This window comes from Mauremys mutica, chromosome 1 (genome assembly GCF_020497125.1).
Source record: "Mauremys mutica isolate MM-2020 ecotype Southern chromosome 1, ASM2049712v1, whole genome shotgun sequence".
NCBI classification, from domain to species: domain Eukaryota; kingdom Metazoa; phylum Chordata; order Testudines; family Geoemydidae; genus Mauremys; species Mauremys mutica.
The window spans coordinates 154,431,015-154,454,946 of record NC_059072.1 but is presented as its reverse complement, the minus strand read 5'-3'; the positions used below and the strand labels follow the sequence as shown (position 1 = coordinate 154,454,946).

The following is a 23,932-nucleotide window of genomic DNA, read 5'->3' as shown; positions in this document are numbered from 1 at the left end:
ACCAGAAGGTGGCCCAGTTTGCCCTCATTTAAAGGAAGCAGTGCTGGCCATATGAAGTATATAATAGTCTGACTCGCACTTAGGAAACCAGCACTTGATTCCAATAACTCTGCCAATAATTGCCCTGTTTCTAACATCTCCTTCTAGAGCAAACTAGTCAAGATGATAATGGAGACCAAACCCTAGCATCTGATGGCTGCAATTATCCTAGACCACACACAGTTGCTTTTCAGACCAGAGACAGCAGCATGATAGCTGTTGTGACACTTGTTAAAAAAATTATGGCAATGGACAGGTGGTAAATATCCAAGCTTAAACATCCATGGATCTTTCAGCTGCCTTTGACTTCATCAGTTATGTTCTCATGGAAGAAACTCTTTTGGGGATCTCAGACAAATCCCAAAGAGACTTGACAGGCAAGTGCTCTTCTTCCCCGCCCCCCCCTCATACCCCGCCCCCTCACACCCCCGAGCCCTTGTATGTGGAGTCTCATTTACTTTTTAGCACAAACACCCACACCCGCATACACATTCACTCACAATCTTTGTTTCAGCAAATGTGGTCACCGCATTGACCCAGGGTTACCAGGGCCTGATAGAAATAAGCACATGCATAAACAGGATTGCAGGGGTTCTCAACATTTTTCTTTCTGAGGCCTCTCCAGCATACTATAAAAACTCCACGGCCCACATGTGCCACAATAACTGGTTTTCTGAGTATAAAAGCCAGGGCCGGCATTAGGGGGTAGCAACCAGGGTAACTGCCTGGGGCCCCACACCACAGGGCCCCATGCCACATGAAGCTACATTGCTCAGGCTTCGGCTTCAGCCCCAGGTGACATGACTCAGGGCCCTGGGCTTCAGCCCCATGTATTGGGGCTTCAGCTTTCTACCCTGGACCCCGGCGAGTCTAATGCTGACCCTGCTTGGCAGCCCCCCTGAAACCTTCTTGGGGCCCCCTAGGAGGCCCTGGGCCCCTGGTTGAGAATCGTGGCAGTATTGAATAGCAAGTGGCTCAAACTCAGCCTAGGTAAAACAAGGTGATGCCTATCAGAAGAGCGGAACACTTAGAGAAAGACTAGCTAGAAAATCAGCATCACCCTCAATTCAAGGCTTCTCTCTTTCAACTGTCAAGGTACCATGCAGCCTCAGGTTCCTTTTGGACTCATCTCTGTTTCTGGAACTACAGTCTTACTCGATTTTGCCAGTAAAATAGCCAGATCGTGTCTTCTTCTTGGCTGAGGACCACTTTGGTCCATGCCTTTGTCAGCTCTAAGTTACACTGCTACAATCCACTCTACTGTGAGGGCTACACTGAAATGCCAGTTTGCACAAGACCCAGCATCCTGCCTATGAACGAGAGAGCGCAATGAAAGCACATCACATCAATGCTCCACACACTCCTTTGGCTCCCTGTTCAGTTCTAAATCTATTTCAAGCTCCCAGACCTAATCCTGAAGGCTGCGGCATGGGAAAGAGATAGTCTCTCCACCTGTGACACACAAGACAGCTGAGATCAATGGGGATGCTGCAGTTAATAGAGTCAGGAGCAGATGGTACAGTGTTCTCAGCAAAGAGCAAAGATGTTCCATTTGAAAGGAATGATGCCTTAAAAGTCATTGTTTGGAATTAAAATTTTGAATTTGTATGTATTTTTACTGTGAAAATAGCTCTTTAGTGAACAAGTGAACTTTGAGGGGTACAACATAGTTGAAACAACATTTCACATGAATATTTTGCCAGCTTTGCAATTCTGCTCAGGAGGAAATCTCTCCCACCAAGTAGAGTAATGAACAATGGGCTGGGTGCATTAATTTTTACTTGTTGCACATTTTGTTTGCTTTCATATGAAGCATCAGGTTCTCATCATTACCACAATGCTGGTGAGATATGGGACTTAATGGTCTAATCCAGTTTGTTTAATCCTATGTTCTTACAATTACTGTTAAAGATCTGCTCATCTTAATGTTTTGTGGGGACCGGACTAGTATAGAGGAGTCAGCAACAGCTCTTTTGGTGTTGGAAAGTGACATAGTCCAGATTATTGGAACTCATATTTTATTTATTATTTGTTTTATGTTCTTTGTTAGAGTCAAGAAACCAAGCCACATCTTTTTTAATAATGAGAATCTGGATCAGGTTCAGTCTAAATTTCAAAAATATATTCCAATTAAAGAGTTTAATAGATTCTTGGCTTTCCCCCCATCTCTTTGCCATATGCATTCAATAAACCCAAATTCTTTTTTTCCCTGGTAATAAGTAGATTTCAGTGATGGTGACATCATGCTTCAAAAGTTCAGCTGGATGGAGGTCTGTTGTCATTGTGGCAAACTCCACTTATTGCAAAACTGGGACTCATTTGGACCCTCTGCTCCTCAGGAAACATTCTGTGCTCAGCCCTGAAGGACATGCTGGTTCTTGGACAGAAGCAGCATGCCCCTCACTGGGACATCCATCTGGTGACCTCTAAAGTACCAATCCTGCACAGGCTTCCATATGCGCTTAACTTTCCTAGTGAGTAGTCCCAATGAAGTCAGTCAGACACATGTGTAAGAAAGGGTACACACACGTGCCAGTGTTTGCGGTATCATTTGTGTGATTTTCAAATGCAAACAGAAACCTGTTATTTTTTTAAATGGCAGTGTTGCTCAGTCCTTGTGTAGCATAACGGCATCCACTGCACTAGATGTTTGATTCTGGGCAACGTCACCGTGGGCTCTGCCAATGCGCAGGTTCAGTCAAAAAAGCAAACAATGGTACGGTGCCTATGGAATGGGATGGAGAATTGTATACAGCAAATATTATAATGCCATTATATAAATGAATGGTGTGGTGCCATCCAAATATTGTCAGCAGTACTGGTCACCCCATCTCAAAAAGGATATTGAAGAATTAGAAGGGTGGGAGAGAAGTGCAATGAAAAGGATCCAGGGCCTGGAAAAATTTTCATATGAAGAGAGATTGAAAAGATTGGGATTGTACAATTTACAAAGGAAATGACTAAGAGGGTAGATAATAAAAAATTATAAAATAATGAATGATAGAGAGGAGATAGATCAGCCGCTTCTGTTCTCCCTGTCTCATAACACAACAAGGAGACATTAAGTTAAAAGTGGCAAATTCAAAACTGATCAAAGGAAACACTTTTTCACACAATGTATGATTAAACTGTGGACCTTACTGGCACATAAAGTTGTTGAGGATCTGCTAGGTTAAATAGCCCTGTAGTACCCAGTATTTTCTCCCCATGAAGGAATCCCATGAAGGTCTGTAATCAAGTCACCTCTCAATCTTCTTTATGATAAGCTAAGTCTCTCACTATAAGGCATTTTCTTCAGATCTCAGACCATTTTTGTGGGTCTTTCCTGAACACTTTCCAATTTTTCAACATTCTTTTTAAAACGCGGACACCAGAACTGGATGCAGCAGTATTCCAGCACTGGTCTCACCAATGCCATATACAGAGGTAAGATCACCTCCCTACTGCTACATGATACTCCAAGGATCACATTATCCCTTTTTGCCACAGCACTGCACTGGGAGCTCATGTTCAGTTGTTTGTCCGGTATGACCCCTAAATCCTTTTCAGAGTCACCGCTTTCCAGGATATAGTCCCTTCCCCCCTTATATAGGTGTTGTTCCTAGATGTATGACCTTGCAATTGGTTATATTAAAATATATTTTCTTTTAATAGGCCTATGGTACCAAGGGATCCAGATCGCTCTGTAGGACTGCCCTGTCCTCATCAGTATTTACCACTCTTCCAAACATTGTGTCATTTGCAAATTTTATCAGCAGTGATTTTATGTTTACTTCCAGGTCATTGATAAAAATGTTGAATAGCATCAGGCCTAGAACTGATCTCTGTAGAACCCTGTAAGAAACATGCCCATTCAGTGATGATTTCCCCATTGAGAACTACTTTTTGGAATCTGTCAGTTAGCCAATTCTTCATCCATTTAACATGTGCTTTATTAATACTGTATAGGGTTAAATTTTTAATCAGAATGTCATACAAGTCACATGCCTTACCAAAGTCTAAGTATAGTACATCTATACAGCACTTTTTATACTTTATCAATCAAACTTGTAATCCCATCAAAGAATGAAATCAGATTTGTTTGACAAGATCTATTTTGGAAAGGGTCTCTGGCCTGGATCCACAAAGGGCCCCAGGCTCCTAGAAAAATCACAGGTATAACACTGCAATCCCCAAAGCCTGAGATAGGTGCCTCAGCTCCTTATTCAATGAATAGGGAGACAAACACCTAGGAATGGGATCCACAAAAGCCAGCACGCTAGGTGGTAAGCTGCCAAAGCTAGCCAATGGGAGATGCCAATGAGAGAGGTGTGTCCTGAACTGCTCCCCTCTGACAGACATAGGCGTCTAAATCCAGGTTGCAGGCAGGGGTGAAAGTACCTTAAAGGACTTACCGGTACTCTGGAGTCCTTAGGAGCTTGCAGGGCCTCAAATGGAAGAGGCGGGGCCTTTAAATCCCTGGGCCCTTTAAATCAGGATTTAAAGGGCCCAGGGCTGGGGCTGTGGTAGCAGCAGCTGGGAGCCCCTGGGCCCTTTAAATCACTCCCAGAACTACCAGCTGCAGAGGTGGCTGGGAGCCCCGGGCACTTTAAATCACCATTGGAGGGGGCTCCAGCCTGTGGCGGAGCTTTAAAGGGCCCAGGGCTCCGACGCAGTAGCGGCAGCTGGGAGCCCCGGGCCCTTTAAATCACCACCAAAGCCCATCTGCCACTACCCTAGGTCTCCAGCAACAGGGCTTGGGTGGTGATTTAAAGTGCCCTGGAGGGTAGTGGCAGTGGGAGCCCCAAGCCCTTTAAATTGTCACCCGAGCCGCACTGCTGGAGCCCCTGGGTAGCAGCAACAGCCGGGGGCTTGGGAGGTGATTTAAAGGGCCCAGGGCTGTGGCTGCTGCTACCACCCCGGACCCTTTAAATCATCCCTGGAGCCCTGCTGCCGGAGCCCTGGGGAGGTGGCAGCGGGTCTCTGGTGGCTATTTTAAGGGCTAGGATGGTAGCGGCTGCCACAACCCCGGATTCTTTAAATACCTGCTACCCCAGGGCTCCGGGGACGATTTAAAGGGCCTGGGGTGGTAGCTGCAACAGGCGCCCCGGGCCCTTTAAATCACTGCCTGAGCCCCACCGCTGCTTCCCCAGGGCTCCGGCAGCAGGGCTCTGGTGGCAATTTAAAGGGTGCAGGGCTCCAGCCGTTGCTACTACAGTGGAGCCCCGGGCACTTTAAATCACCATCAGAGGGGGCCCCGGAATTGGTACCAAGTGAGTTTAGGCACCTACAGGGTTGGGCAGCAGCTGAGCAGGAGTTTCGTGGATTGTAGTGGAGCCTAAAACCAGGAATTAGGGGCAGAAGTACATTTGTGGATCTAGGGCTCTGAGTTTCTAGACACCATTGCCATCACAAGAGAAAATAAACAAATGCGACATTAAAAATCACACTCCAGAACTATAAAATCTATTTTGAAGAGTCCCACAGGCAAGCAGTGATGTTGCAAATGCAGGTAGCTTCTCATATGCTATTTATGACCAACTGAAAATACTGTTTTTAATGGATTTTATTCTACCCTCAATGTATCTGCTGATTTTGCCCCATCATTGTCGCTTTTCCTATGCTCTGGAAATCATGACTCTTAACTTTATTGAGCAGTAAGTGGGTGTTGCCCTGAAACCTTATATATTAAAATCCACTATCAGAATAGATGGGCAGGGTTCTTGGTTAATAGAATTCTGCGGTTTGTATTGCGGTGTAATGGTGTAGAACAGTCATGTCCCCTGGAGTAACAGGAAGATTCTGTACGTAACCTTCATTCCTAGCAGGAAGCAGATCCTGCAACAGCCACATTTTATTGCTATCACAGTTCTTACAACGCTCCTTCCACCTTCCTGGACACTGACAGCTCAGCATTTGTGAATTTACATGCCATATCCAAAAGTGTACGTTTCACTGGCGTCACAAAAGGGCCCCATCCCAAAACGGGCACTTACATTGCATGCAAAACATGCAGTTGTGGGAAGTAAATGGATTCCTGAAACTTGTCAGTCTCTCTCACAGATGCCATACAATCACCCATTTTAAGAGGCAACTGCATGCTCTGTTCACAATTTATGAGCACATTTATTAAAATAATGCCCTAAACTTTTGAAATCATAGATCTCAAGGTGTATAACAGAACTGCATTCAGCCCAAAATTTTCACCCTTGGGGCCTAACCTTAGGCACCTACATCCATATTTAGTCCCCTAAATTATCAGGCTGGCTGATCTTCAGAAGGGCTGAGCCCAAACGGCTCCTACTGAAGTCAAGGATGCTGAACAGTAACCATGGACTTACCTGTCACATCATTTACACAACCCAAATGGTTAATAGCAAGAAAATGAATCGTTAAGGACATCGTGTGGCTTGCTCAGCATAAGTCCGAGAGGTGGCTTAAAGCCTTGGGTTCAGCAACTGGGTCCTGCAGTATGATCTATTTGTGCTAGCTGCCCATGACCCTCCGGGTCTGCTCCAGCCGCTGGGGATCAGATGGATGCACAGATGCCACAGCCAGGCCCCCATCCCACAGGCTGGGGAAAGAGGGGTGTAGAAATCTCAGAGGCTCTATGCCACTCGAGGATTCCCTTTGGCAGGGTGAATCTTTAGCTAGGGGGATTCACCAGCTTTAGGGTTGCTTTGTGTTGCCAGCATGGTGCAAAGCAGACCTAATGCTCCAGGGAATCAAGACCTAACACCTTTAACATTTGCAATTTTGTTCAGACTTGGCATGATTCTTCCAAGTCATCATAAGAGCCCCAAACTGGTCAAGGCTGACGAACATCAGTTATGTAGTTTGAAAGTTCTTTAGTTATAAAACTGGCAAATCAGGGGCCCCAAATGGGCACAACTTATTTAAGGCCAGCCTGAACCTAGTGGGCTGTAAAGCAGCTAGTGGTGGGCTGCAGGGAACTGGCCGGTCAAATGGTGCTGGCTCTCTTCCTGGTTTTTCAGCTGCCAAATTGCATTAAAAGAAGCTAAAAATACATTAAATACTTTCCTTTCCTAACATTACTTCACCATGTAAGCAATTGCTGTCGTTGCTACTAGGGTGTTATTTGATAACCAGTGGGAGGGGAAGTGAACAGTGCAATCACAAATAGGAAGCAGGTAGTCCAGCTAATCTGCAGTGATGGGAGGTTGTTTTAATGATCATGAGTAGAAGGGGAAGTGTCCATAAGGCAATCTTTTTATTAAAATGTGGGCCATGTAAAGAAAATGTTTTGGACTCTGGGCATTAAGCAGTCATGTTCACAGGTTTTCTGAGACATGGGTATCTGAGGCTGTAGAAAATACACTCTTTCTTATATTTGTACTATTTGAGAAACAGTTTGTGATCAGGAAATGAGCATGTATAAGGAGATTGACATTACTGCCTGATTCTGGCTCTGTGCCACTGGAAAGCTGGAGCAACAGGCTACCTGGGGATTATGCTGGTGCAATGGGAATTACCAGGTGATGAAGAGCCAGAGTAGCATCTCTCTGCCAACACCACTGCCCCAGCCATGTGCATTCTCTGCAGAAAGGGTATATGGCTGGTGCATCACTGCACCTCGACAATCCCTACCTATTGGAACAGCCCCTTTAGGCCATAAGTAACAGAGCATAAATAATAGCAGCCTTCAAGATGGTCTAATTTATGCTGGGGCTAGGTCCGTCCCTGACCTAAGATCTTTGGAGACCCTTTTTGGTCTTGTGCCAAGCACAAATCAGACTAGAGAAAGTGGCCCTAAGATTGTACATTCAATCTCGCCATTTGCATTTCTTTCCTTTTGGTTGCTTAACTGCACAACCTTAACATGAAAAGACAGGGATTTTTTGTTTGTTTGTTTTGCATTTATACCTGAATATAGAGGACCAGTCTGTGATACCTTTACTCACAGTGAATGGTACCTTTTAACATGAGTAGTCCACTGAAGTCAATTGTAAAAAACTACTCAGTGTGAGATGAGGTATCACAATCTGGCCCAAAGCAATGAGAAACTTACATCACCACTGTATTTAAAATGGGATTTTCACACTGCAGCAAACTTTTTTTAAGGGAGCAGTGATAAAGAAATGACCATGGTTCCTTCTGTTCTGTATTTCTATTAGCTTGCAGGGAAATGAAGTCACATTCCTTCTACTTGTCATATCACAGTCTGTTTCATGACAGAAGAGTCTGAGTTTTAATCGTGTGTGTTGCTAGTATTGTTATGTCACTGCAGAATCTAGTAAAGCCAGCCAGTGATGGCTATGTCTTCACTGCCACTAAAAAGGTGTGTTTTCACACTGAGATAGCTAACTAGCTATGTTAGTGTAAAATCTGAGTGGGGACAAGGCACAGGAAGTTTTTACCTTGATTTAGCTAGAGATGACAGCCCCATTTAACACACTGAGAGATACGGTAAGCAGAAACTGTAGTAAGAAACAGTATGAAGAACTTGTGAAAAGGGAATGTCTCATATACTGGACAATTTCCAAAAGTCTCACTTTAACACAAAGGATTTTCTTGAAAGTGAGACTTGGTTTCATATGAGAGATGGTGTGATTCTATTGGCATGCACATGATGATACAGGTTCATGGAATCTTCTGGTTCAGAAAAGGTCCCCAGTGGATCAGGCAGTCCAGTCTTCTCCTTCCTCCCACCACATCAGAGCATGACTCAAATGGTAAATACGTAACAATGCCCTTTTCTGTCACCTTCTCGTCAAGCAGGCGCGTCTCCCCCACTTCCCTTCTGTACTCTCCCCACATTTGCTAAACAAATGTATTTATCTGAGTAGGTACCTCTGTTCCTCCTCATTCTAGCCCTTATATACCCCAGAGATCCAAGGGATATTCAAGTGGCTACACCACATATCCTAAATTATAAAACTTCCATATTTCTAGAGCTGGTTGCTTCTCTTTTTTGTTTTATATCTTTTCATGGCAGACAACAAACTCTGTGACTCAGCTGGACAATATAACATGGCTTTTGCCTCCCTGCCACCATTTTTGTGCCCTTTATACAATGGCTCACCTTGCTGTTTCTGCATGGTAGTGAAATCTTCAAAAGTGAGGGTACGCACAGGGGGCCTCCAGAACGCATATGTTTCCATGATGGCCTCCAGGCCAGTTCTGTGGAATGAAAATGAGCAAGCAAAGAAAATGTCAAACAGCTAGCAAGTATATCAGCTTCAATAAAGAAATAGTCCTAACCTCATTTGACAAACTGCCAATGGCCACTGTAAGGTCACCTTGACATCTGTGAATTCTTCAAGCAAGCCCTACTGCACAGGTGTTGTTCACAAGAATAAAACTGAATTTTCCCAGTCCAGGATAAGAATAGATTGTATCAGTATTCCAATTATTTTTCTTTTTAACCAGGACCCTAAAATCTCTGTACATGTTGTGGGGAGCAGTTTTGATGGTTAATTCTTTGCTGCTGACTTTTCCAAGCTGCGCAGCATGAAATCTGTGTGTGCGTGTGTGTGTCTCTCTCTCACACTCACACACACGTGCAAGATGGGATTCAGCCTAGTGAACCTCAAGAAAATGTGAGGAGGGAGGATTTTTTACGAAATTCCCCCTCGCCCTTTCCCCCAAATTTTGGATACCTATCTGAACCATGTTCCTTTCAAAATCAGTCTGGAACCCTAACCAAAGGAGGCTTTCTTGGGAGAGCCCCACTGCTTTCTAGTTTTGCCTGGGTCAGAAATGAGAGGCCTTTTCTTGGGATGGTTGGCACCTCCACTTTGGGTTCCTAGCCCAAAACAAGTGCAGAAACAGATAGGAAAAAAGGTGAGCTGAAATTTTCTCGGCTTCCTAAAGTGGTTGGGTTTCACCTTGAAGGTGTCAGGTGGGTTATTAGTTTACAGCTATCCTTAAATGCCTTGATTTTAAGTTCTTAGTATACATCTAGGGCTATGAAGAAGAGTTAGCAGGAAAAGAGCTGTATGGTCTTTATGGGATCCTCCTCCCCAAATATGTTCTCCTTTCTAGAGTGAAATCTGCTCAACTCATCCCACGATTGCTTCATTTCTGTCTGTCTTTCAATGGCACGTTGGCTTCCTTGTACTGATTAAGCACAGCTAAGCGATGCTTCATTAAATGTGCAAATGTATCCCCTTTCAGTGCAAGTGGCTCTAACATCCCCAGAGCCTCTCAGCAGACTGAGTGCTGATACTGCAGCTGGCTTTTGCCTTTGAAAATGTCTTCCTGCACGTGCCTCCACTCACATAGTTAACTTTTCATAGTCGCCCCGGAAGCTTGGATGCTTTAAATATATTGGAGTTGGCAAACCAAACTCTCTGTATTTTAAGAGGAGGTTTAGAGGAAAGATTGTTGCCTGGTGTTTATTAGCTGCTAAGCTGTTAGAAGTAGGAACAGAAGACATCTCCACATAGCAGGCTCGCACCAGCACTGAATATATTACAACACAACTATTTGGTTAATACGGAGGCCTTTGGCAGCTCATGGAGCTCAGAGACAAGACAACATAACCCATAAACCAAAAAGCTAAGCCTAGAACTGTGTGTTGAAGCTGCATGTAAGCTGTTGGCATCCCCAGGACCTTACAAATGTCTTCTCTCCTTTGCTGAGAAATCAGCTCCTGTGTCACGCCAGTGTTAGCTCTTTCTGCTTCTCACACAGAAAAGTGAAGCTGTGGAGAGACAGGTATAGTTTCTTGGTCTCATGAAACCATCAACAGCCCAAATCCCGAGGGAGGATTTCCTGTCACATGAAAACTAAAGGGAATAAAGGTTCCAGCAATGTTAACTTGGCTGTTTTGCATGTCCCATAATGAACAGTAACACGTCAACCCACATTACTCACTAGAAAAGAGGATCTATGCACAGCGTGGCTGAGTTAACAGTGTTCTTAGACCCTTAGCCTTTGCATATCCTCATTCTCTGCGCCAGAACCTGACCTCCAGCGCCAGTGTGCCAATGTGGCCTCCAGTCAGGCTGTGGCTCAGAGGAGCAGAAATGCCCCTCCCCCATCCTGGGTCCTGCACCAAGCATGGCTCAGCTTGATCCTGGGTTCTAGCTCGCCGAGTCTAGCTGTGGAGCCCTTCATTGTAATTACACAGGTTTGGGGGGGGGGGTTCCCCCGAGGGAAAAACGGGCATAATTTGGAACAAATGAAAAGCAAAACAGAACTAAAATGCAGAGCTCTTTGGTGAGTAGAGCTTTCAGTCTCAGGACTAGACTGTGCCCGTTAGGTACAGCTCAGAGTAAAGGACGTGTGGAGCTGCACCATGCCAGGGGCACCATGGGAATACCCACTTGTAGGGGAAGTGAGCCCAGTAATACACAAGCTTATCCCACTCTGTGTGCCAGTGCAGAGGGGAAGGCAAGGCCAGGGCCCTGCTTCTTCTCTGTCCCCTTTAGTGTGCTCCAGTGGGAGTAGGAGTAGTTGCTTATGCAATGCATCGATCTATAAATGCTCAAGTCATGCAAGCCTCGCGTGGCAGAGGTGGAAATGTAACCTAGTTCTCCTGTATGCTAGTTTACTGCCTGAACCATAAGGCCATCCTTTCTCTTCCTGCAGTCACCTGCCTCATTCACTACATAACTCCCAACAGTTGCAACAAATGAGATAGGATTCCTCCACACAACAGCCGCATTTACTACACAGCTCTGCCTTATTCACCTTCCATTCTTTTCACTGAATGAGGTATGGGTCCTGTGGAAAAAGTAGTATGTGATCATGTAATTCAAGAGTGTATCATGCATGCACACAAGGGGGCAGAATTAAGATTTCATGAGCTAACTTTTGAGTCCTTGATTTTGCAACCTTAATAATATCGTTTTAGTGCGGTTTTTCTGTGTAGATTTTCCTATTTTTATTTTTTTAAGAAAACTGAAGAAAAAAAATTCCATCATCAGCCACGCGAATGAACATCCCCCGCAGAAGAGATGATCAACTGGGTTTGACCCCAGGATCTTCAGAGCCATAGAACTGACCTCTACCACTAGAGCTAAATCAGTTACTTCATCAGCTACTATCAGTACCCGGCTTTTATTCTGTATGTGCACTAGCCACTAGAGAGGGAAGCAACAGACGCTTTCTAAGCAGGTTACAAAAATGTTTGCAAGACAGCAGTAAATGTTGAAAATGAAGCTTCCTTGGATCTATTCCTGATAGGGGAGTGTTGTCTAGTGGTTATAGCAGGCAATTGAGAGTGCTATTTGTTACGGATGCTTTTCTTTTACAAAGTGCTCTTTCGCTGTTGGGTGGCAAAGCTCTCTGACCTTGATTCAGCAAAGCACTTAATCATATGCCCACATGATATTAAAGTAAATGGGATTGAGACGCACTTAAAATTAAACAGGTGCTTACGTGCTTTTCTGAATTGGGATTACTCAGCATGTTGAGCTCCTCTGAAATATCTAACCACTTATTTTGGTGCCTGAAGGGGAGCTGCTGTGCTCTTTTGAAAACCTGGCCCATAGAGCACTGGAGAGTATCTGCATAATCTCCATTTTCCTTTTCACAGGACCCCACTCAAAATTCCAACTGTCTGTCCAGCCACAAATCCTCTCCATCTCACAACATCTTTATGAAGGGGGGGGGGGGGAATATCTGAAGAGGATTCACTGCCAGCTTTATTTTAATAAGGTTGGCCCCTTTAATGGGTATCCAGAATTTGCTCTCCTTTTTTCACTTGATTTTTTGATTTTCAATGCTATAAAGTTTTAATACTGGGCAATAAATTAAACAATTCCATTGTCTGAAAAATGAAAAAAGATGTCCCAGCTATCTGTGTGTGTGTCAATAATCCATTCCATATGGCTGGCCCGGCCATGCCTGCTGCACGCAGAATTCATGTCACCATTTCATTGTTCACTCATGAAGCCAATCCATAGGCTCCAAGTATTCTTCCTGTGTCTCCTTCCCTATCCAAAGACTCTGATTGCTCCTGGCACAGCCTACCCTTGTTCATCTCAGCTGCCAGAGATCTAAGTAAAGGGAAGAGTGATTGCATGCCCATGGCTTAGAGTTTTCTTTCCTTTTGTCCTCTCCCCCTACATTTGCAGATTGTTACTTTTTAACGGGTGAGCTGCCTCCTGCTGGTTGCAGGGAATAACACATCCCAGAGGAATGAGGCACCCATACAAAAGAGATTCAAGCAGGTCTCCAAAATATGTCTTGCAATTTTGCATCTGTAGATTGGCTAGCTAAACATTCAGCTGCCTGATCTGCATGTGCAATTCAGAAGCTATTTTAGAAAATTGTGGTTCCCACACTCCTACCACTTTTCAGGAAACCAACCAAACCATAAACATAAGAACATAAGAACGGCTGTACCGGGTCAGACCAAAGGTCCATCTAGCCCAGTATCCTGTCTACCAACTGTGGCCAATGCCAGGTGCCCCAGAGGGATTGGACCTAACAGGCAATGATCAAGTGATCTCTCTCCTGCCATCCATCTCCATCCTCTGACAAACAGAGGCTAGGGACACCATTCCTTACCCATCCTGGCTAATAGCCATTAATGGACTTAACCTCCATGAATTTATCTAGTTCTCTTTTAAACACTGTTATAGTCCTAGCCTTCACAACCTCCTCAGGTAAGGAGTTCCACAAATTGACTGTGCGCTGCATGAAGAACAACTTCCTTGTATTGTTTTAAACCTGCTGCCTATTAATTTCATTTGGTGACCCCTAGTTCTTGTATTATGGGAATAAGTAAATAACTTTTCCTTATCCACATTCTCCACATCACTCATGATTTTATACACCTCTATCATATCCCCCCTTAGTCTCCTCTTTTCCAAACTGAAGAGTCCTAGCCTCTTTAATCTCTCCTCATATGGGACCTGTTCCAAACCCCTAATCATTTTAGTTGCCCTTCTCTGAACCTTTTCCAGTGCCAGTACATCTTTTTTGAGACGAGGAGACCACATCTGTACGCAGTATTCGAGATGTGGGCATACCATGGATTTATATAAGGGCAATAATATATTCTCAGTCTTATTCTCTATCCCCTTTTTAACGATTCCTAACATCCTGTTTGCTTTTTTGACCGCCTCTGCACACTGTGTGGACATCTTCAGAGATGACACTGTGTGGACATCTTCCACGATGACTCCAAGATCTTTTTCCTGACTCGTTGTAGCTAAATTAGCCCCCATCATGTTGTATGTATAGTTGGGGTTATTTTTTCCAATGTGCATTACTTTACATTTATCCACATTAAATTTCATTTGCCATTTTGTTGCCCAATCACTTAGTTTTGTGAGATCTTTTTGAAGTTCATCACAGTCTGCTTTGGTCTTAACTATCTTGAGCAGTTTAGTATCATCTGCAAACTTTGCCACCTCACTGTTTACCCCTTTCTCCAGATCATTTATGAATAAATTGAATAGGATTGGTCCGAGGACTGACCCTTGGGGAACACCACTAGTTACCCCTCTCCATTCTGACAATTTACTATTAATTCCTACACTTTGTTCCCTGCCTTTTAACCAGTTCTCAGTCCATGAAAGGACCTTCCCTTTTATCCCATGACAACTTAATTTATGTAAGAGCCTTTGGTGAGGGACTTTGTCAAAGGCTTTCTGGAAATCTAAGTACACTATGTCCACTGGATCCCCCTTGTCTACATGTTTGTTGACCCCTTCAAAGAACTCTAATAGATTAGTAAGACATGATTTCCCTTTACAGAAACCATGTTGACTATTGCTCAACAGTTTATGCTTTTCTATGTGTCTGACAATTTTATTCTTAACTATTTTGTTTTGACTAATTTGCCCGGTACTGACGTTAGACTTACCGGTCTGTAATTGCTGGGATCACCTCTAGAGCCCTTTTTAAATATTGGTATTACATTAGCTAACTTCCAGTCATTGGGTACAGAAGCCGATTTAAAGGACAGGTTACAAACCTTAGTTAATAGTTCCGCAACTTCACATTTGAGTTCTTTCAGAACTCTTGGGTGAATGCCATCTTGTCCGAGTGACTTGTTAATGTTAAGTTTATCAATTAATTCCAAAACCTCCTCTAGTGACACTTCAATCTGTGACAGTTCCTCAGATTTGTCACCTACAAAAGCTGGCTCAGGTTTGGGAATCTCCCTAACATCCTCAGCAGTGAAGACTGAAGCAAAGAATCCATTTAGTTTCTCCACAATGACTTTATTGTCTTTAAGCGCTCCTTTTGTATTTTGATCATCAAGGGGCCCCACTGGTTGTTTAGCAGGCTTCCTGCTTCTGATGTACTTAAAAAACATTTTGTTATTACCTTTGGAGTTTTTGGCTAGCCGTTCTTCAAACTCCTCTTTGGCTTTTCTTATTACATTCTTGCACTTAAATTGGCAGTGTTTATGCTCCTTTCTATTTGCCTCACTAGGATTTGACTTCCACTTTTTAAAGGAAGACTTTTTATCTCTCACTGCTTCTTTTACATGGTTGTTAAGCCACGGTGGCTCTTTTTTAGTTCTTTTACTGTGTTTCTTAATTTGGGGTATACATTGAAGTTGGGCCTCTATTATGGTGTCTTTAAAAAGCGCCCATGCAGCTTGCAGGGATTTCACTTTAGTCACTGTACTTTTTAATTTCTGTTTAACTAACCCCCTCATTTTTGCATAATTCCCCCTTTTGAAATTAAATGTCATAGTGTTGGATTGTTGAGATGTTCTTCCCACCACAGGGATGTTGAATGCTATTGTATTATGGTCACTATTTCCAAGCGGTCCTGTTAGAGTTACCTCTTGGACCAGCTCCTGCGCTCCATTCAAGACTAAATCTAGAGTTGCCTCTCCCCTTGTTAGTTCCTGTACCAGCTGCTCCATGAAGCAGTCATTTAAAGTATCGAGAAATTTTATCTCTGCATTTCGTCCTGAAGTGAAATGTTCCCAGTCAATATGGGGATAATTGAAATCCCCCACTATTATTGAGTTCTTATTTTTGATAGCCTCTCTAATTTCCCTTAGCATTTCATCATCACTATCACTGTCCTGGTCAGGTGGTCGATAATAGATCCCTACTGTTATATTCTTATTAGAGCATGACATTTCTATCCACAGAGATTCTATGGAACATGTGGATTCACTTAAGATTTTTACTTCATTTGATTCTACATTTTCTTTCACATATAGTGCCATTCACCCCCCTGCATGACCTGTTCTGTCCTGAGTCTAACTATTTATCTTAGGTACTTGTCTAGCCCCCATCACCCTGCTCTCTGTCCACCTCACTGTTTTTCATTGATTTACCCTCACAACATACCTGTGAGGTAAGGCAGTATATGAGGCACAGAGAGACTTCCCCAAGATCACACAGGCAGTGTGTGGCAAAGAAAGGAATCGAATCTAGGTTTCCCAAGTATTAGTTATTCCCCTAACTGTCCTTTCAAAAAACAGTAAGATCACTAGCTACCATCAATTAACATTCTTTAAATGCTAACATTTTTAAGGCCAAGCTCATCACACTGAGCTCTTGGGCATACCCTTGTTTCCTCCATACTGTTTGTTCCTCTTCCTCCAAACACATTTCCTGGTGACCCAGGCAGTGAGCTGTACAGAGATCAGTTCTTTCATGCAAATGGCCTAGAACCTGAGGGAGACATGCAATGAAGTGGAAAAGCAGGGAGCGAAGACCATTCCAGGCATATGTCCATGCTAACCCAAGTTTCACCCCATCCTCATTAGGTCTATGGTTGACTTGTTGGTTCATGATTTATAATCTGTCTGTTGTTTCATTGTTTCTAAGCTCCACAAGCAGCCAGAGACCACCTTACAAACCACAGAGCTTTGCTGTGATGTATTCAGCATTAGGGCAGGGATTTTATGAGGCGAGATCTTCCCCGGATGGATTCGGATAGTCATACAATCATACAGTTTCCCCAAGGCAGCAATTAATTCAGCCTTGCCTTGCACTATCAAGCCAGGTTCAGCCCAAATGGAGAGTTTTGGGGGAAAGTTATGAGCAAATAAAAACCAAAGGTTTATAATGGAGACCCATTTTGCACTTTTAACGGCAATATCTAGTCCCTGTGGATGCTGGGGGAGGAAACAAAAATGAAAATGGAACAGAGTAAGAAACAATAGAAAAAAAAGGAAAGGGACAGCTTCTATTTCACAGTAATGGCCCCATCACCAAACAGTTTCTTAGGGGAAAAGCTCAACAGAAAGAGGAGGCCAAATATTTTCCTCTTTTCATTTTGTGCTAGTTTTTCCTTTGCTTTATTTGTTCTGCATCACCTCTTGGAAAACTTTAGTGAAAAACATGATCTCAAGATTCAGTGACACTGACACAGTTCCCATGAGGCTTGTAGAGAGGAGCATAGCTTCGCAAGTCATTCTGTAGCTCCCACTGGTGCTTGTTTATTTAAAGGGAAAGAGGTTTTAATATGAAATCTCAATGAGAAGCTGTGTGCATTCCTGCTTCAGAAACGGGCCTTTCTCAAATTATGCCAGTTTATTTTTCAAAAAAAGACAGCTACATTTTAAAGGGAATGTTTTCCAGCTGCAACCCTGGATGCTATAACTGACAGAAATTGTTGGGGGAAATGGGGGAAGGCACAATACCACATGATAGTTCTTCCTGTCTGCCCCGTCTAAGATGAGGCTGGAGCTGGGCGTTGAGGGAAGGAAGAAGAGTTAGCTAGCATAGTTAAGAGTCCCACACACTTAAAGGATCTGTTCCACTCCGTGTTCACTCCAGTTCTCTAGTTTTAGCACAGTTTGGATCTGAGTCCCTTTTTCTCTTGTGTTTGTGGGTGGATGCATACATGCACATGTGTCTGTGTATGTGTGTGTAGGGAGCGGGTATTTGTTTTTTGGAGAAAGGTTCTAAGACTTATAGAACATTTCCCAACCTGGCTGAGAATTGGCAGCCGCAGCATTAGTAGACAGATGCTTTCATGTTATATGTGCTCTCAGATACCTTCCCTTGCCTCTTCTTTAAAACTCCAGGCTACTCTCTTTGATGTGTAATACCTTAAAGATTTTAATTCTTCTTTATATCAGCAGAGAGCTTTATGAATTCTACCCACAGCTGCAGTCATGTTACAATTTCTTGACCTTCCTTAAGTCAATGAGCCACAAGATGCAGTAGTTCCCAACCTTTTCAGCACACTGTCCAAATTCACCAGACTAAGACCTCATCATTGCCCTCAATTTCCCATTCAGCTATGAACTGTGTCAAGCCTCATTCTTGCCACTGTGAGCAACTCAACCTCCACTAAGCGGAGGCATGATGCAACAAAGGACAGACACTCATCATTAAGAGAGGAGACCAGGAAAACAGTTGCATTCCTGAAATATCAGAACTGGTATATGTGCCCTGAGATGGGAATCTCTGATCTAAACAGGATGGTGTTAGCTCACTTTCCCTAAACCTAATGTGAGATGAGAACATAGGAAATGGCATATCAAATCAGACTAGAGATCCTAGTAGTCCAACAAGATGTTTTGTCTCCCCACAATCCCCAGCACATTTACCCTATATACTATTATTAACTAAAATCTACGTTCAAAGGATATTAAGGTTGCAAAGTCAAACACTTAAAAGTTAGGAAATGCCAGAATTAAGAGTGTCTGTACCATCATAATTTGCCACCCTCTGCGTACACATTATGATACAGTCTTTAATTACATGATCACACACTGTGTTTTCCAAAAATGACACACACACACCCCGTTGCCTCATTTTGGAAACTTGGGAACCAAAATTGTCTGGACCAATTGGGGGCGATGAGAATGACTTGTATCTTGTCCTGACAAATTTTCCGTAAGACCTGAGGTAGAAATGGCAAGAGAGGGAAGGCAAAGTTCAGATGGTCGGACCACAGAAGGAGGAGGGCATCACCCTGAGAGTGACATCCTAGGGCTCCTGTGTAGCAGTATATTTTGCACTTCCTGTATGAGAAGTGAACAGATCCCTGGAAGGTGTTCCCCACTGAGCAAAAATACTGCTCACTACTGATTTATTTATAACCCACTCGTGATCCATAGTAAAGTGTCTGCTGAGGGTGTCGACCAACACTTTTTGAGTCCCTGGAGAATAAACTGCTGATAGGGTGATTTGATTCCTGAGGCACCAATTCCATAAGGTGACTGTTTTTGCACACCGGGAAATATATCTCGCTGCTCCCTGTTTGTTGATGTCAAGGACAGTTGTCATATTGTCTAATATTATAGGTATCTGGCAACGTTATATGAATAGGAGAAAGGCTTTGCAAGCCTCTCAGACAGCCCGCAATTCCAATTCCTTTTGGGGCATCCGAGTGCCCTGTGTCTGTCCATGTGGGCTCCACAGCCCAGGAGGAAGGCATCTGTGATGATCATCCTGTCTGGTGCGGGGGAAAGGAAGGGAACGCCCACACATACTTGATGGGGATTTTTCTACCACAGTAGATATGATGTGCTTGTATATTGCAAACATTGTTTGAAGCCATGCCTCCAGGCATCCAGGATGGAGTCTGGCAAATGACAAAATGTAAGAGCATGAAGCCATATGTTCCAGGATTGAAAGACAAGTTCTGATTGGGGCTCAAGGGTTGTGCGTGACCTGATCTATGAAATTGTCCATCACTTGGAATCTGTCCATTGGTAGAAAAGCTCTTGCAGAGACTGAATCTAGGGTCAGTCTGATGAAGTATATAGTCTCTGTTGGAGTGAGGACAGACTTTTCCAAGTTTATACTGACCCCTAGGGAAGACAGGAGCTGAAGCATTAACATGTAGACTTGTAGACTTCTTGATGTGTTTTGGCAATGAGAAGCCAGTTGTGGAGACAGTGGGCAGCTACTACCAAGTAACAACCTTGGTAAAGACCCCAGGGGCAGTTGCAAAGTTGAATGGGAGTACTCTGTACTGAAAATGGTCCAGACTCACCAGGAAACTGAGAAAATGTTGTGAGTGGGGCGAATGTTCACCCTTCATATCGAGAGCTGTAAACATGTCCTTTTCCAGGGATGGGATTATAGATGCCAGTGTCACCATGCAAAATTTCAGCTTGCACATAAATCAGTTGAGATGATGGAGATTGAGAATGGGTCTCCAGCTGCCTTTCTTTTTGGGTACTAGGAAGTTGAGTAAAAACTCTTCCCCTGGTGTTGAAGATGTATCCACTCTACTGGGCCTTGCAGGAAGAGAGATTCTACTTCTTGTTTGAGAATCTCCTCATGAGAATGGCCCCTGAAAAGGGGTGGAGATGAGGGTTTTGGAGGGGCAGGGGGGCAGGGAAGAGAATTTGATTGTATACCCACTTGTCTTGTTATTGCACACCAGTTGTGGGAAAAGAGTGTGAGATGAATCCACCCCACCCCCCAAAGGATGTGTTGGAATCGGTAGATGGTGGCATTATTGGCGCAGCTCTCAAATGCTCGTCAAAAATATTGTTAAATTTGGAGTTGGGATTGAGATGATGATGTTGCTGTAGAAGATGCAGAGAAAAATGACTTTTGAACTCTTTGTCTCTTATGGGGTGGCTCGTAAGGCTGCTGCTGGTAAAATTATTGAGCCATCAGTCTCGGCTTTTAGGGATTTTCTTTGGAACAGAAGTATATATTCCCAGGGAGCAGAGGGTGACCCTGGACTCCTTTAGGGTATATAAGGACACATCTGTCTTTTGCTTTAAAAGATAGATTTCATCAAAGGGCAGATGCTCCAAGGCATTCTGCACCGCCCTGGACCTCCCTGAGAACCCCTGAAGCATGAAGCCATGATTCAAGGCATATCAAATGGACATTGACATTGATCTTGATGATATATTTCCTGCATCTACCACTAATTATAGAAATGTTCTGGTTACAAACTTGCTTTCCTCAAAGAAACCCTTGAATTGAGCTCTATCTTGTTGCAGAAACTTGTTCATAAAATCCATGAACTCAGAATAGCTCAGGTAATCATACTTAGCCAACACCACTTGTTAATATTCTGAACTGAAGGCTAATAGGTATGAAGACTTTCCTTACCAACAAATCTAAGTGTTTAGCTTCCTTGTCAACCAGAATAGATCTAAGATGTTGGTGTCTAGATCTCTCTGTGGCAGCAGACTGTTCTAGCTGGTTCCAATATGGCTTCAATAACAAAAAGAGTTATTTGGCTGGATCTGGAAGGTTGTAGGATGTCCAGGAATTTATACTGTAGATCCTGGACTTTCTCTAGGGAGATCTGTAGCTCTTCTGCCACCCTATGCAACAGTTCCTGGAACTGCTTATGGTCATCTGGAGTCAGGATCTCCCTGGTGAGGGAAGGACCTGTTAGCAATGCAGGTTCAGGACCAGGGAGACCAAAAATGTTGTCTGGTGTAGCGTATGTTTCTGTTTTTCCTGGAGTGAAAGGGTTCCTGTCCGTTTGAACGGACGGAACCAGGGAATTTATGCACCACTATCAGACAAGGCAGTGCCAGTACCATTGGCGATCAAAGCTTCCAATGGTCACCTTTTGTCAGTGCCATCGGTTCCCAGCACTTAGGTTTAACAGGTACCACAGGCATCATTGCTGTCAATGTGTGATCCAGCACCAACAGAGCCCTGGAATGGTACGCTTCCTTGTCATGGTCCTGGAACTTAGGCCATTTCAAGTCCTCATGGGCTGAGTGGGAAGACTTCCTTGACTTAGGCAGGGTTGGATCCGACTTCTTTGAAGATGGCTTAGAGGAGGATCTGCTCTCATGCCTTCCTGACAAGACCCTGACAGGGGATCTGTGGGAGTAAATTCCCTTGTTCCCAAGTCAGACCTCATGGCGGAAGGCACACTCTTTTCTGAGTTCGGCCGATGTACACAGAGGTCCCCTGGTGTGGGTCCAACCGTGGCCTCGTGGCTTTCTCCATGAGGTGATTTTTAAAACAAAGTTCCTGCCCCTCACAAGTTCAACTGGAGAAAGAGCAGATACTGCGCCTTGCTGCAACAGGCACTTACCTGAGGCGGTATAGGGATTGTTATTGCTGACCGAGAAGGAGCATGGGCAAGAAGCAGGGATTTTGAAGTTTGGGATTCTGGGCATAATTGAATACCCATAATGGGGTGGGAGTTCCCTGGGATGGGGAGTCTATTTAACTATATAACTTAGCTAAAACTGTAGAGTAAAAAATTCTAAATTATTAGATAGATATAGATACAGATACAGATATATAGATGAAGGTCCAGATGCTGGAGTTTCCAACCCAGGCCATCAGGCAGTAAGAAGGAACTGGAGAGGCAGTCAGACCACTCTGATATTTATGTCCTCAGCTGGATGCATGAGGAGAGCAAAGATGCACATATGGACCAACAGACGCTGCTTTCAAGAATTCTGACTCTGGGCACATGGAGGATATGCATACCCACAGAGGAACACATTCAGGGACCAGCGTGCTCCAGCGTTCAGAAACCCTTCTGCCCCTGCTTCCCTCTGAGCCTGACCTCTGCTGCCCCTACTTCCTCCAGCCTGTTCCTGGCCCAGACCTGTCTCTTCCCTTGTCCCCAGCTCTCAGTTCCATTCCCCTCTGACCCCCAGACTCATTGTCCAAGTCTCCTTGCCCAGGCAGTCCCACATATTCCCCACCCTGGGCTCCTCATTCAGTCTCAGTCTTCCCCTCCAGAGTCCTGGTCCCTGCCACTTCCCCATGAGACTGGCGTCTCCTCCCTAGATTCTTTGTCCCAGTCTCCTTGTCCAGTTTTTCCAGGCTTGGGTTCCTCATCTGATCTCAGTCTCCTTCATGATCAGGATCTAAATCTAAGTCCCCACCCTACATTCTTTGTCCCTGTCTCCTTGCCCATCCAGTCCCAGTCTCTTCTCACTGAATTCTCATCTAATCTCAGGCTCCTTTCCCCCTTACTGGCTCTTCCCCTTCCATCCCTGTTTCCCCCCACACCTGGCTCCCAGTCCCAGCCTCCTTTCCCAGTCAATCCCAGGCTTCCCACACACACTGCCAGGTCCCATTCCCAGTCTCCCTCTCAGACTCCTTTTTCTCAATCTACCCTCTCCATTCTCCCCCAGGCCCCGAGTCCAGCTCTTGTCCCTTTTGCATTCAAGTCAGACTGTTTTCTCCCTCTTACTGCCTGGCTATCAGCAGAAGAAGCTCTGAAAGCACCAGAGAGACAATCTCCCTGTTCTCAGTTCTACTACCCAGCCCCATGGAGGCCTATAGCAGCTAGGAGCAGCAATTACAGGGAACACTCTGTTCAGCCCCTAGAGCCTTCAGCTAGAGCATATTCAGAGTAAATGGAATCATCAAAGATTTTAGCTGCCAAACTCTAACAAGTCTTTACTCATATAATGACATGTGTTAAGCAACTTTAATTATAGGCAGTGTTGTCCGCACTATCTATCATAACTGTGGATGGAATCCTACTAAGTTCTTGGCCTGAGTGATAACTCGTAATAATGAATTTCGCAGATAAATCATGCTTTGTATAAAAAGTATTTCCTTTATAGGTTTTTAATGTATTGCTTTTCCATTCACTGAGGTAGTGCTGGTGAAATATTGTTCTGTCAAACATTCTACAATTGAAAAATGCAATTTCATTGAAAATCAAAGTATTTCACGGGGATATTTTGATGAAATTTTTAACAGGAAAAAGTCAAAACATTTTATTTTGACTTTCTTGTTTTATTTTGATAACATTGAAACATTTTAATAGGTAAACATGCTTTGTTTCAATTTTCACATTTTGATTTTGTTTTGATTTTTTAGGAACATATTAATGTTAATATTTTTCTAAATTGTATAATTTTATACTATAGTTAATATTTTGATATAAGAGTCTAAACAAAATGAACTGACATTATTGAAATTAAATACTGCAATGGTTCCAAAGCAAAACCTTTTGGAATTTTTGTTCTACAGGAAATTTTGAAGTTTTGGCTTGTTGTTCCAATTCTGAACAGTTTCTTTCCCCCAGTGTTTTGGAATTTCCCACTGAACGGAAATTCTGGTTTCTCACCAACTCTAAGTATGAGAAAGAGTAGACA

General features: G+C 43.8%; 1 protein-coding gene across 2 annotated transcripts in view; it reads right to left on the bottom strand.

Annotated features, from left to right (window-relative positions):
• The window catches only part of TBX15 (T-box transcription factor 15), a 140,326-nt gene that overhangs the window by 12,872 nt on the left and 103,522 nt on the right, over positions 1–23,932 (bottom strand). For both annotated transcript variants that reach the window (XM_044983963.1, XM_044983970.1), the window contains one exon: positions 9,062–9,159. In XM_044983963.1, coding sequence (XP_044839898.1) covers positions 9,062–9,159 — 98 coding nt within the window. The remainder of the gene's footprint in view (positions 1–9,061; positions 9,160–23,932) is intronic.